General features: G+C 36.4%; 1 protein-coding gene across 4 annotated transcripts in view; it reads right to left on the bottom strand.

Moving 5' to 3' along the window:
* LOC127448742 (SUN domain-containing protein 2-like) overlaps window positions 1–15657 on the bottom strand; it is a 44119-nt gene that overhangs the window by 12294 nt on the left and 16168 nt on the right. For 2 of the 4 annotated variants that reach the window (XM_051711547.1, XM_051711549.1), the window contains exons 3-4: window positions 655–778; window positions 404–531 (exon numbers count right to left, since the gene is read on the bottom strand). In XM_051711547.1, coding sequence (XP_051567507.1) covers window positions 404–531; window positions 655–776 — 250 coding nt within the window. In that variant the 5' untranslated portion in view covers window positions 777–778. Of the gene's footprint in view, window positions 1–403; window positions 532–654; window positions 779–4552; window positions 4823–15657 lie in introns of those variants that run through there. The other 2 variants (XM_051711548.1, XM_051711546.1) reach the window with 2 other exon arrangements.

Raw genomic sequence — 15657 nt, 5'->3', positions numbered from 1 at the left:
TAAAGGCACTTTAACTTTGAAATACACCGGGGACTCTTATTTTGAAATGTATGCGCTTCACTGCTTCCAGTTGCTCATTCAATCAGATAAGGTAAATAAAATGTGCACTCCTACAATAATCTACAATGTATTACAATATAAAAAATTAAAAGTAAACATAAAAATTAAGTCTTTTGTTGTATCATTTAAGATATTTAAGACATTTTATGTTTGGAAAACTGAATTTAAGACATTTTAAGGATCTGCGGGAACCCTGTTAATGTTTTAAGCTACAAAGAATATTTGAATTCCCTCAGAACTGTTAAACAATTTTTAAACCCATTCCCTTAGAATTTTTCAGATTTCCCCCAACAATCAGCCCAGAAAATGTAGATTCCAAGAGGGCCTACTCATCAGTACTAACCATTCTCATTTTCAGTGGCAGTGAGCTCACCAAGCTGCCCAGCCACTGTGTGATTCACACTGCTAGCACGGCTTGAATTTCGGGAAGCGCTGCCTGTACTCTTGCGCCCAGCCCTCTTCTTAAAAATCCTGGAGGAAAAAAGGGCAGAGACAGAGAGACCTGTATCAGGTTCATTATTGCATATGCAAAATGTACACTAAGTATATGATGAACTCCAGCACATACAAACACACATATGTGAAGCAGCACACCTGACAGGACTTTCTTTGTAGGACATCTGGCCTGTGGTTTCAGTGGAACTGGTGCTGGCAGCATCATCATCAGGTAAGGAGGACGTCCCTTTAGACACTAACCTTGAGCTTCGCCTTGACATTTCTGCAAAACACACCAACATATAGGTCTAGATTAAAGTGATGCTTTCCAAAGCATGCAAGATAAAGTATTGTGGGGAAGTGGTGTGCGAATATGGTTTGCACATCTAAGTACTGTAATTCATACACTGTGCAATAAGTGCTATAACTATTGCTTATACACCAAACACTTAACCCTAAGAATTCAACTTTAGCATGTAACTCGTCCCGCACCATTTGTACTGCAGACATAAATGATACCTTAAATCGTGCTGCTTGTTGAGAAGGTGTGCAATTACTTTTCTAAAAAATTAGCCTTACATCAGATGAGGAAATGGGCAAAAATTCCCATAGACGTGCAATTTAGCTGTATTTACGGACCAAATCTAATATCTCCAAAATAATCTAGGCTAATGTTACTTGTCGGAATAAATATTTATTGTGACTATTTTAAATAAATGTAATCATGTATTGAACATGTGTCTATTTTATCATATTCACACTGTAATGCCTTGTGTGGGGCATTGTGCTATTCCTTAAAGCTGATGTAAAATGCACTTCAAGTATTTCTAAAAATTAGAACCAGTAAACCAGTGTTTCCCAACCACTGTGTGCCATGAAAGATTGTCAAGTGTGCCATGGAAAATTATCAAATTCCACAAAATAAATAAAAACTCCTCACCTTTCGGAGAAATGTGCCGTTTTGAAACCACAATTGGTCACTTTTATGATTGTGAAGAGCAATGATTAATGTGCAAAATTGACTGATATTTATACGCGTTAAGGGTCTTTCACATGACTCGCGTCAGCGCTGCAGTTTACACCAAACTGTTTTTCACACACGTTTTTGCTTCACCAATAATGTCTTTGAGAGTTTACTACTAAACAACAAGAAATATTTAAAAACTGTCCAAATTTGTGAAGAGACATTGAATGTCTGATAATTTCTTTTAATTAAATATTACCTTATTGTTTACGAATATCAGAGACCCCGGTTATTGAACTAATTAAAATTCACCAAGAAAACGCTTAGACTTTCTAAACATAAACGAGTCCTTTTATTACTTTCTGCTATCAAAGCAACTGCAAGCTTTTTTTCTCTCTTCCAAATCCATGTTTTCAATGTTTATTGTGCACACCTCCCGCTTTTTATGTGGCAAACTCGTAAAATCGCTCCTCTGTGACTCTTTCTGCAACTCTTGTCATGTGGAGGGCAATGCGGCGCTTGATGCTGGCGTTGAATGGAGCGTTGATGCCTCGACTCATTGTAAATGCGCTTTACAATGACGAAAGAACATTATTGAAACACAAAATTATTATTATTTGTCTATTATTGTGGTCAGCAGTTTAAATAGGCTACTGTATGAAAATGATACCGTAGATCTGCTTTGTGTTTATAATTCTTATACTGAAGTCAGTACATTTGTAGTCATGCAAGTTTTAATAAAGGAGAAGTTATTGAAACTCACTATTATTAGACTATTATTGTTGACTTTTTAGATGAAAAATAATGCTCAGACTGAAGGAAGAATATAGATCTGCTTTGTTCTTTTAATGTTTAAACACTATAAAGTCTCTTGGTAGATTTCGGTCATGAACGACTCAAAATGATTCACTGACTCACTCATAGCACATAAGATGCTCATTTGTCACCACCTAGTGACATTTCCAGAAGGGGTCACTAAAATAATCAGTTAATAAAATTGAACAAACCTGTGAAACAGAAGCAAGCCTCACCAAAATACTCTTTATTTTGCAGCTAATTCTGCACAGTTGTAAACTTGAACAAACTTGAATCACTAAAATAGCTGGAATTGGTGCTTTTAGTTTATTCTTTAAAAAACAAATATCCCCAGAAAATGTTTTCATGGACCAGTGATTGTCTTACCTTTTTCGCCCCTCATGAGTTTGCATCCCTGTAATTTGTTGTGGCATTGCAAGAACAAATCTACAAATTAGTAAAGAAGCAAATTTTTTGTTTTTTCATTACCTATTTAGCGCTCTTGCCAACTGTGACCTCACACAGCATAGCCTACCTATGTGATTTTTTTTTGCATAGCCGAATTTCAAACATTACAAGTAAACACGATACTAAGACGGACAGAAAACATGGACAAGTTCTTGAAAAGGAAAAATATTGATGATGGTTAGCCTATGTGGGATAGTGGCGTGCCGTCAAATTTTTTAGTCGTAAAAAGTGTGCCGTGGCAAAATGGTTGGGAAACACTGCAGTAAACAAGCTAGAGTCTCAGAGATGTGAGCTACAGAGAGCCTTGTGCTGCATGTGCATTCAATGTTCCCTCTTTATTATTATTAGCCTACATTTACTCATTAGCAAACATCCTTAGCGAGGAAAACTCACCGCTTGCAAGCACATTTTGACATTAAACGGACAATGAGTACCTTCCAGGTTTCAACAATCTTTAGCTGCAGTTACAAAGTGTTACTGATCTTTGAGTAATTCCTAATCTGAAACAGCAGGCTCATCCCAGGCAGGGTGACGCAGCTTTTAGCAGAAGATTATCTGAAGCAGAGCTCGGGACATGTGCAGCAAATTCCCACACCAAAACCTCGACGATCACACATTGACTTTATTCACTTCCCCTCCAGTCATTAACATTGAATTCGAGTTGGATCATTTGGTTGAACTATAGAAACACAGATGTCATTTTACACTTTAATTAGCTAGAAATCCACACTTTCGTGCAGGTCGATAAATAAAAAATGCCCTACTTCATTTTGTGCTCCAATTGGCCTTTTGTTCAGCAAAATGGCACAATACGGTATTCATAATCTGATTATGAAGTGCATAAAACACTAGGCCTGCACACTAAACAAATATGTCATTAACTAATATTGGTGGAAAACACTGAAAAGAGTTTTTGAGGGTTTGGGAACACACTCAAAAAAAGAAAAGTATAATCCTGTATCTATGGCAATCCAAATGGAGCAAACCTCTAAAGTTAGTATCTTTTCGGATTTCAACTGAGCAATAGATGTTTTCAGTGATGCAAAAGAAATAATAACCTCCAAGGCTGTTGGACGCAACACGACTAGTGTACTTTAAGACTAAATCCCTCTCTTCAGCTAATAATCCCTCTAATAGCTCATTTTAAACAGACAGTGTTGTCTCAACAGCTCAGATGTGTTCTTTACATTCACAGTTTCCTCATTTGTTTCCCATCCTTTTTTTATTATACCACTCAAAATTGGACTATTTCACTGCTGCTCACACAATCATTTTCAGTGTGATGGATGATTTTATAACTCTATCTATCTATCTATCTATCTATCCATCCATCCATCCATCCATCCATCCATCCATCCATCCATCCCCTGCAAACACATGCAGTCATGTCTGTTTAACTGTATAATAATGAGCTTTAGTTCACAGCAGGGGGCAAATAAGTTTCCATTCTTTACTTAACAAGACTTTGGCGGTTCCATTGACATGTGCGCCAATTTTCAACCGCAAAGAAACGTTAAGAACGTCTATTCCTTGAAGTGGCTCCTAAATGAATGTTTTTCCTGGACTCTGAATGGCTGCAGTTGTTTGAGGAACAATCACAAACAGACATCCCAAATGAGAACACAGCTAAAGACAGTTTTGGACGGACAGACATTCTACCAGCACGTTTGCATTCACGCAAATGCGTCCTCAGCATCATTTCTAAGCCAAGCGTGTCATGATGGCTAGTCCCATAAGCACGCGACATGCCGACGATTTGAATATGACACTTCAACAAGCTTTCATACACACTAATTGTTATTATTATTTTTTTTTTTTTAAATTTTTTACCTTCACGATGGGTCTCCAGCAAGACATTCAGCCTGTCAAACTGTCAGTGCTGTAGCGAACCGCTCATTCGAAACGGCTGCACACAGTCCACAATAAAGTATTAACGTCCGATACGTCGCACGCACGCGAATTACACTTAAACGACAACCTGAAATAAGTCAATTCTGTAACTTACAACGGTCCCGATAGCGCTAAGACAAGATGCTTTGAGGACGGAAGAGCTCTTCTGATCAGGAAGGATCTCTTAACAGTTCTCGGCGCGGCGGCTCCGCCTCTCAACGATGTGTCGGGTTGTTTTTAGAAAGATGCAGTTGCCAATGACGGCTGCTTCAGTGTCACAGCACGCCATCTTGTGGAGATATTTAGTAACGTTCAAAATCCAGTAAAATCGTTTTTCGCGCTCTTGGGCAACGGTTTCACGAGATTTAAAAATTCTCAACGCCAAAGATTATACACTTTAATTCTCCATCATAATAACAATAATTTATGTTTATATAATTTAATATTATTTTGATTAGTAGACTTTTAAAAAAAAATTATAATTAGTAATATATGTTCTTAAAATATATCTGAAGATTTATATCATATAAACGTATAAACGTGCCGTTATTTTGTGATACTGCATTTCGCCCTCATTATACAACAGTGCGCTCTACATGCAAAAATGAGCGTGACAAATGAGCGTTTTTATTTTAAGATTAATGTGACTCTAATCTAATCATCAGTCCCGGCAAACAAACAAACTGGTTTGAATATTTTCTTTTCCCAAAGATTTACCTTTTCTTGAGCAGTTGACTTTTCAAAGCCACAGCGAACTAAGTTGAAGTCAGAAATAAACATTTCTTCGCTCAATTAAAAACAAACAAACTGCATTAAAACTGTATTACAAACATGAGGGCAAGTTACCCTTAATAAAAAATAATATATATATATATATATATATATATATATATATATATATATATATATATATATATATAGGCTAAATTAAATTTTCATATAAACCAAATATTTTATTCACACTATATTTTAATTACATATTAATAACCAGGGTTGGGAGGGTTACTTTTGAAATGTATTCCACTACAGATTGCAGAATACATGCTGTAAAATGTAATTTGTAACGTATTCCATTAGATTACTCAAGGTCAGTAATGTATTCTAAATACTTTGGATTACTTCTTCAGCACTGATAGATATTTTCACTTGTTTTGACTATAAAAACTCTGCCAGTACAGTAAGACACAATACACATGTTAAAAATACATTCTCTGAAAAACCTAAATATCTTATGCAGTTTTGTTTCTAAAACAAGATAAATCTAATTGATCTTGTTTTAAGGATTTTTAGATATTTTTTTTTACAGGAAATCAATACAAAAATTATTATCAAGAATATGATTTTTGCCCTAATTTCAAAGGTCTTACTAGAAAAAAAGAAATTATGATCCAACATGAATTTTCTTGATAAAAAAATATGATCGTGTCTGGTAACGTGCATGTAAAATGGCTAGAAATAGCATTTTAGCTTAGCGTAAAGCTGACAATTTACACAAGGTTTATTTCTATTTCTTCTACTCCAAACTTACTTCAAACGTACTTCTCTGTCTGCTCGTATGAATGTAACACATCATCTGTTCAAATGCACTTTGGATCGCATCAATTATATGTATAAATGTTTTCCATCTGAAAGGACTAAATATTAAATGAAACAAATGACAATAAAATGCAAAGTAATCTCTTCAGTAATCAAAATACTTTTTGAATGTAACTGTATTCTAATTACCAATGATTTAAATTGTAAATACGTAATCCCGTTACAGGTATTCCGTTACTCCCCAACCCTGTTAATAACACATGTACACAAATATTTCCCTCGGAAATTGTTTTAGGTGTTTTAGTGAGCACTGAAGTTTAATTCACTGCTGTTTTAAACAGAATGGCGGGAAGTTTTGGCAACAGCACTTTGCACTGCTCACCAATAATAATAATAAAAAAATTCTGGACTTTAAACCAGAATTTACAACATAGCCTATATATGTTAATGGGATTTTTTGTTATTTCTGATATTGTATAATTGTAATCTGAAATTACACATCAGGTCTTTCAGGGCTATCAACTTTTAGGTTCCTTTTTTATTACACCTAAAAATAAAAATGATCTTACTATTTACTCGCCCAGATGCTATTCCATGTGTATGACTTGCAAACAGAACACAAACAAAGATTTTTAGAAGAATATCTCAACTCCATAGGTACATACAATGCAAGTGAATGGTGACCAAAACTTTGACGTTTACCTTTACAAAAAGCACATAAAGGCAGCATAAAATAATTCATACGACTCCAGCGGTTTAATCCATGTTTTCTGCAGTGACTTAATTGATTTTGGGTGAAAACAGTCCAAAACATAACTTCTTTTTCACTGTACATCTCGCCATTGCAGTCTCTAGGCATGATCATGATTTCAAGCTTGATTACACTTCCTAGTGCTTGATGCATGCGCAGAGTACTAGATGGCGCTAAAAAGTGTAATCAAGCTTGAAATCATGATCGCCAAGGAGACTGATGATGTCAAGATTTATAGTGACAAATAAGCTGGCCTATATTTTGGTCTGTTCTAACCCAAAATATATTGGATCTTTTCAGAAGACATGGTTTAAACCACTGGAGTCTTCTGTATTACTTTTATGGTGCCTTTATGTGCTTTTTGTAGCTTCAAAGTTTTGGTCATCCTTCACTTGTATTGTATGGACCTACAGAGCTAAATTATTCTTCTAAAAGTCTCTGTTTGTGTTCTGTAGAAGAAATCATACACATCTGGGATGGCATGGGGGGAGTGAATTATGAGAGAATTTTTTTGTTTGTTTTTTGTTAAACTATTCCTTTAAAACCAGGTTCCCTCACTGATTTACTACTTAGTAGTTTAACAGTTCCCAGTGGAACCTCACAAACATTTTTGTAGGTATTTAATATTTTTAATATACAGAAGAGAGCGCCATTGAGCTGTCCCATCAACCACTGACACACCACCACCAAAAACAAAATTCAATGCAGCTTTGGAGAAGTACTTTTAGATATAATAAAACTCATTTAAAACATAGTTTGCCAATGTCAACCACCTTTAGCAGTTTCATTTTTCCTTTGAGCTCTGAATGGAAGTTTAACCCATCCCGAGTTTAAATGAATTTGCTTTCCTACCCTTTCATTCAAATAAAAAAGACATTTACCTAAACATTCAATTAAACAAACACTCAGACACAAAGCAAATGTCTATACTTTTAAATTAACTGCATCCACAAGCTTGTTATGGGTGAATAATTAAAAAAAAAACATTTGCAGCACAGACCAAGCAATTCCTAACTTAAAATCAATTCTTAAACTCAGATTTACTTTGTCTGGCTCTGAAAACAAGCTTTTGTGAGAGATGTTTTTGCTGCTGGGAGACAGACAGGGTGAATGTGTTCTCAGCCATCACAGTCTGTCCCCTCTCAACTGTGGCGGTTCTGGCTTGGTGCCCTAGGTGAGATCCGATGTGGCGCCCCCCTTAACTTTGTGCACCTTTCCCCCATCGCAAACTTGCAAGCTCTGTGCAGGGGCAATCGATCAGGTACCCTGCCGTGGCGCCCTAGGCGCCTGCCTATATTGCCTCTGCCAAGATCCGCCACTGCTTCTCAATGAGTCAATGACAGGGTTTAGCTGAATACTATCAACTATAATGCTGTCTAGGAAGATTTGAAATGTCACACTCGCCTCCCAGAGGTGCTAATGAAAAGGGAGCTCAGACTGCACTTACCTTGAAGGAAACAAACAAATCAATAGCTTATCCTTAAGGGCAACTCCTTATCTAGGTGTTTAGGACTAATTGTAATTTTCAGATGTGCCTGATTAGTGTCATGAATTGAGCTTGTACTGAGCTCCCTGTTAATACTAAGCCTACCTACTGTATCTCTCCTGGAACAGAAAGACTGACAATTTTACATCTGCTTTATGTTTATTTTCTCAACTTCTTTGACCACATACTTGTGAGTATTTTGTGATCCGATCACAAAATATTTTAGACCCCGTTAAGACCTGTATTTAGTGCTGACGTTACATGTATTCCGTTACTCCCCAACCCTGCATATAGAGGTCCTCAAAGCTAACAGACATGGTCTAAAATAGCCACAAAACTCCAATTCTGATTTCATAGATAGGGTATTTGAAGGAACATTCCAGGTTCAATACAAGTTAAGCTCAGTCAGCAACATTTGTGGTATTATGTTGATTATCACAAAAATAATAGTTTTGACTCGTCCCTCCTCTTCTTAAAAAAAAAAACAAATATCGAGGTTACAGTGAGGCTCTTGAAATGAATGGGGCCAATTTTTGGAGGGTTTATAGGCAGAAATGTGAAGCTTATAATTTTATAAAAGCACTTAGATTAATTCTTCTGTTAAAACGTATGTATTATTTGAGCTGTAAAGTTTTTTAAATCGTAATTTTTATCGTCGTTTTTGGGTTTTAGTGTTTGCGGTGTTACATCTTCATGGCAATGAAGTTGTAAAATTGGATATAGCTTTACACAGCAAAAGTTATTAAGTGATTTTATTCCTCTAAATTATGTTAACATGCATATTGAGTCTTGTGGCTTTACTTTGGAAACAATGACAATTTTGACATTTATGGATTGACTCCATTCACTTCCATTGTAAGTGCCTCACTGTAACCTCGAACGTTTTTATTTAATTTTTATATTTAAGAAAAGAAGGGAACAGAATACATTTTTTGTGGTAATTAACAAACTGAATCACAAATTCTGTAGACTGAGCTTGACTTGTATTAAAACCGGAATATTCCTATAAGGTTTCAATGTTCTCTAAAACCAGTCTGTGCACCTTGATTTATTAAGGGAGGCGAGTCGTCTAAATAAGTTTTTGTAGTTATAAACATAATGTCAAAATGCTGTTTACTGAGCTTAACTTGTATTTAACCTGGAATATTTCTTTAAGATTACATAATCAAAGGCAAGACTAATCAACTTCAAGCTCTTTCTGTCTCTCTGACAAACAGACAGACAAAAATTGGAGGATGAAAAAAAATGTCCCCCCAAATAAATCCCCTTAGACCCAAACATGGCTTCCTTGATCAAAAGACATTAGACCCAGGTAAAAGAGTTTGGTCTTGACATTTTTCTTCTTGTTCAAACTGCTGAGTGATTTATTCATGACTTGGAAAGCTGGGCCTGATGAATCAGTTGCACAGTTGTATGTGAAAGGCTATTTTTTTCTTCCAGAGCTCACATTTGCATCTAACAAGACACAAGTGTTCCCCTCATAACAGAGGAAGGGTTGATCAAGGTTACGCCCACCTCCAAGGTCCTTAATAAGATGCGGAACATTTTCCATAATTATGCATATGAATTTGTCTGAACATGTGTCAACCTGAGGGACAACTAGGAAAAACATGGCTGTTTGCCATCAGGCAACACACTGACCAGATGAGTTATAATGCTGAAGGAAATCACTACTAAGTCACCTGTTATGTTTCTCAGAAATGTTTTTATATTTACAGTTGCATACTTTATATTTACACACAAAGGGTATTATTTCTACACTATTGAATTTATTTTTGAATATTTCATTTTATTTATTTGATACTATTTGTATTACATTTTTGTCTCACCTATTCTCTGCTATTCTGAGTGTCCATTTTGCTATAATAATAACAGAGGGAAATCGGGAAAGTTGTCACTTTTTTCATCAGTGAATATTTCTTAGGGTAGGTTTATTTTTTAGTTTTAAGTCCATTTCCGTCTTGGCTACAAAAACGTTTTAGATACAAAAAAATCAATTGGACTTTTCCACCGATATTGCCCATGAAAAAAGATGTCATGTTGTCACACTATCTGGGGTAAGCTGACCCAATAGAACCTGTCGTTAAACATTATTAAAGGTTTTTCAGATAAATGAAAACATTAAAACAATTATGAAACAACAAAATGTCTAAGATCACATACAATAATGTTAAACAATTGGTTTAAACAACAATATTTTAATTAATAAATTATGTAAATGTATATAATTTAAAACACGTGACAACTTGCCCACCAAAAAAAAAAAAAGAAAAAAAAAAAAACCTTTACTAGAAAAACACGCAATTGTGCAATTGGACTTTTGACTCAAAACCTTATAATTCCCCATGTGACAACTTGCCCCGGTTTATGTTTCTGTGTATTTTAGCTGTGCATTGTATATCTGTAAGCCCATTTGCACTATTTGACAAGGGACATGCTTCTTGTGCCTATCTGTGCCTATGACAAGAAAAATGTAAATACATTATGGCTTCCAGCCTGATTGCATCTTTTCACGCTTGACTGATTGAGTGACAGAAATATTTTATCTTTGAAACAGAGATTTGTATATGGATTGTTGACTCCCTGTGAAACAAATTATGCAATAGCTGTTGCAGACCGCTCCTGGCAAAAAAAAAAAAAAAAAAAAAAAAGAAAAAGAAAAGATGTATTGTCATTACACAGATCAACAGAAGCCCTGTATGAATGACAGAACAGATTCTGATGGAAAGAGCTCTAGAGAGAAAGTGAGTGAAAAGGTCCAAAATGAGATGCATAAAGAATGCTCTGCAGAGACAGGCAAAAAGCAGAAAGACAGAAAACAGAGATATTAATTATTCAACAATACTCCCAACCTGGTGCAAACCCTGTCCCTGTCGGGGGTTGTAGTATGGAAATATTTTACCATACTGTCTTATTTGTTTCCTGTTAGACTCTCTCTCCCCTAAAGATGCTCAGCTTGAATACAATGTTCAACACTTAACCCAAAGTGCTCTAAGATTACAAGTATTTAGACACTCCATAGGGCCACTCAATCCTTGCAGGGTGAAGCTATCGACATTTCTCTTTGTCCACTTCAGGAGAATATTACCTGGCTTAAATGTACCCAAATATTTTGATACAGAGAGAGGGAGAAGCAATAAGTGGAATCAACTTCTATTCCAAAGACTTGCTGAAAATAACTGACCTCCAGATTCAGTGGCATAACTTTGATCTTAAGAGCCCAAGTGCAAGGCACCAGTCGGCTCCCCCTCGTTTTCACCTTCTGGGATAGGGTCTCCCTCAGTCATTTTCAGGGGCGTGCTGGGAGCATAAATCAGCCCTGGAAAAAAATTGTAGAGGGGCAGGGGGTTTTATGGTTGATGTTAAGTTGTCGACCGGCATGGGTGGGGATGAGATGGTGGTGTTTTGGCAATGTGTTTCGCTTTCCCCTTCTGCATATCGCCGCCCCATTCATCATATTGCGGCCCACTTTGGCTTATCTTGGCCCCGTTTCTCAGCTGGCCCACCAGGAAAAGTCCCGGTTCTCATGATGGCCAGTCCACTTCTGCTTGCCTGTAGTTACGCCACTGTCCAGATTTATTTTCAAATGCTTAGACCCCGTTTCCACCTGGTATTAATATGCATTTTTGGTGATCAGATCACATGTGGTCAGCGCTAAATACAGGTCTAAACGGGGTCTAAAACGTTTTGTGATTGAATCTCAAAAACCACATATGTATGTGGTCAAAAACACATCTGAACGCATCATATTTGATGTGTAAACGCTAATCTGTCCTGTATGTGTCTGGGCAGCAGCGAAGTACCACCCCTCACCTGTCAATCAACCGCTGCGCTAAAACAATAGTTTAAACTTTGTCGGTTATAAGCAGTTTAAAAGAAAATAACCGTCCAGTCTGAACATTTTAAAAAGCGGATATATACACAAGCAAGAGAACTTCAGAGATCATCTTCAGTGTGTCTGATATCAACATGCAGGGACACTCATGAGAAGCACGAACATCTGCAGCTCAGATTAATACAACTAATCCACAAAAATAACTGACAGTTCTGCTCAAAATGTTGTGTTTGTGCTTAGATACAATTTCAGATGCAACAGGGAGAAATAGCGCACCTTTTTCGCACTTTCTTTGTCTTTTTTGACTATGTTGTGCTTTCATGACATGCAGTAACACACTGACATAGTGACTGATGTATGTCATCATGAAACAGACAGTGGCGATTTTAGGGGGTGGCCTGTGGTGGCCTGGGCCACCCCTGAAATCTCATTGGCCACCCTGTGGCCACCCCAGAACTGATTGGTAGTTCATCATGTTCATCAACACAAGAACGAAGAACCAATAGAAACACCTGTCAATCAAAGATGACATCTCAGGTCATTTGTTGATTTAGAGCCACACTGACCCAGGGTCAGTTTTATATTTCTGACCATTATAGTAGTGGTGGGACTGAAGCTGTGTGAGCTGATCTTTGAGTGGGGGGAGGGGCAGGCCGCGGGTGGCCAGGCAGGTGCCGCAGGTCGCGGGCGCAGCGGGCACCAGGTCTGGAGTATAATGGTCGGTCAGAAGTACGAAGCTGATTCGAGCTAGCGTCTACCTCCAACTTCCAATGAGTTGACGATGTCGATTTGTGGTCAAAAAGAAAGCTGTTATTTGAGAGGTATGTTCATCTAATCTAACGTTTAATTTATCCCGAATTTCCATGTGAATGTGAAAACATTTTTCCATTGTTACAGTAGCTAGGTTAAAGAGTAAGCTAGACCCTACACCACATTCAACATGTTATCTTTATATTGACATGAAATATGAAATGCCATGTTTTCTGATTTAATGACGGAGGTGTGTAAAGCGTTTTACAGATGTATATGTTCAATAGCTAAAGTTATATATATATGGCTAACCTGTGTGTGAAATGGAAGGGTTTGTGCTGTGACTGTTCTTTAAATATTAACATGAGTTATTTATGAGCTCTTTATGTGTATTATTGGTCAGTCGGACCAATAAAATCTTCAAAGTTTTTATACCTTATTTGACATTTTAAATATGCAGAGGAAGGGCAAATTGCACTTAAATGCCGCAAATGATTTGACTATTTTATTTGGTAATATTCAAAGTAATTGAAGCTATCAGAACATGTGGAAAATAAACCTGAGTAGACACTGTAAATAGAGGTTTGTTTTTACTGTATTCACAGCTCAATCTGCAATTTTGGGGTTTCCAGACAGACACCTATAAGCCCTCGTAACCAATTTCATACACTGATTTGTACCCAATTTAACAATATTTCTGCTGGACAGTGCAGTTATAGCTAATAAATGAATGAATAATTGATTGAATGATTGATTGAATTGCGCCTCAATCAGTTATCACCTGTACTTGTATCTTTTTATGATTATACACTATACCTGATGTTATACGCAGATTAATTCTCTACAATGAGAATAGCTCTTAAAAATGTGTAACTGACTTCTCCTAAACAATTACTGATTAAAAATGGATGTTATGTTAAAATAACCATAGATTCCCAGAAACTGTAATAGGTTGAAATAGAACAGGAATAGAAAACTTTCAAATGTCAAAACAACAGTCTGATATTGAATACAAACAATTCAGTGAATGCTAACATGAGTTTAAGAATTCATTTATTCTACATGTGTAGATGTTGAAGCAAAGCAATGCGATATTTACACATTTTGATCATGTGCCATTCATAAAGGTTCTCCCGGTATCGCCACCCCACACTAGGTCTGTGCCCCATCTTGGCCACCCCAGTAAAAATGTCCTGGATACGCCACTGGAAACAGAGTCCCTCCCCTCCTATCACAAGTGGTCACAGGAGACACAGGTGTAAACAGCGATGTGTCTTACCTGACCACATGTGATTGAATCCCCTGAGACGCATCTTAATACCAGGTGGAAATGGGTAAGATTAATCCAGAGCACAGGAGGGACACTTTCATTTTGGTCGCCTGTAATGGTGATAATGCTGCTGTCTGGAAATGAATGTGCGTACTGAAAGTAAGCTGTCTGACTTCAAGACTTGTAGCTAAACTTGCTGCAAGTAAACTTGTGGCAGTCTGTTTAAATCATAAAGCTGTGTTTTGTTATCTTTATTGCTAATTTTCTGGGGTTTGGTTTAGTTCAATTCATAAATACTTGGGAAGATTAATTGCAATATGATAGCGTCAGCCAGTAATACTATTTAAATACTGCCAGTGTACTATTTAGATACACTTTAGAACTATTTAATTTATACAATTTTATTTTAAATGTATTTTAATATGTAAAGTATGATTTTATTTTATTTGAAGCACTAATTAAATAATAAATCAATCCCTCCCATTGCCTATCGGACGGTCTCTAGGAAAATAATGCATGTTATGCTGAATAAGCTGATGCAATAGCACAAATTCAGAATATGCTGAAAAACAAACATAAGAGAAACCAGATGCAATACAAGACACTGAAAAGAAGTGCTCTAAGTGCTCTAATGAAGGTTTCGAAACAGCTTTCAAGTGGTAAGTGGGCCTGATATCCATTGGAGGATCATGGAAGAGTTGAAGTTGTTAATTAGAGGTTGTCTTGCTCTTTAATAGACATTATGACTGCAAGTATTACAACTGCAGAGGAAAAATAGCATTGCTCATAGGTTGCTCCTCCTGAGGGGTCAAAATGACAATTTTTGCGTTTGATTTTAGAGCAAAACTACAGGGCAAAAAATTAAAATAAAAAATAATCTTAGAAAGGTGACAGGGTAGTTTAAATTATTTTTACACAGGGATAGAACAAAATCAGTTGACATAATCAGAACCATTGTTACACTGTATGCCAATGGAAGGAGTCCAGAAATGGGGAAAAAAACAAATACTTTTTTGTGTTGCTTTTCAAAAGTTGGAGTACCCCTAACTCTAGAAGTATTACATATATCCAAATATCCTTTCAGATTCTGATTCAGAACTAACTTTTGCTTTTGTATGTTCATTTTTAAGGCCCTTTATGGTTAAATTCCAGAGATATGGGGCTCTCAATAAGGATCCATTTGAAAATAGTTTCATTTAACCCATTTTCAGTGGTCGAAAACCCAAAGTGGTTTACATGGTATGAAGCAAATTTTTCCTTTTCAGCAAAACAAAGTTCTATAACTTTGAAACTACAAATGTAAAAAAAATTCACTCTAAAAAATAAAGGTTCTAAAAAGGGTGTTTTGCAGCGATGCATAGAAGAACAATTTTCGGTTCCCCAAAGAAACTTTCAGTGAAAGTGAAAGGTTCTTAAA

The sequence above is a fragment of the Myxocyprinus asiaticus genome, chromosome 12, assembly GCF_019703515.2.
Source record: "Myxocyprinus asiaticus isolate MX2 ecotype Aquarium Trade chromosome 12, UBuf_Myxa_2, whole genome shotgun sequence".
Taxonomy (NCBI): Eukaryota; Metazoa; Chordata; class Actinopteri; order Cypriniformes; family Catostomidae; genus Myxocyprinus; species Myxocyprinus asiaticus.
The sequence above is the reverse complement of the archived record's forward strand: the minus strand, read 5'-3'. Positions and strand labels throughout refer to the sequence as shown.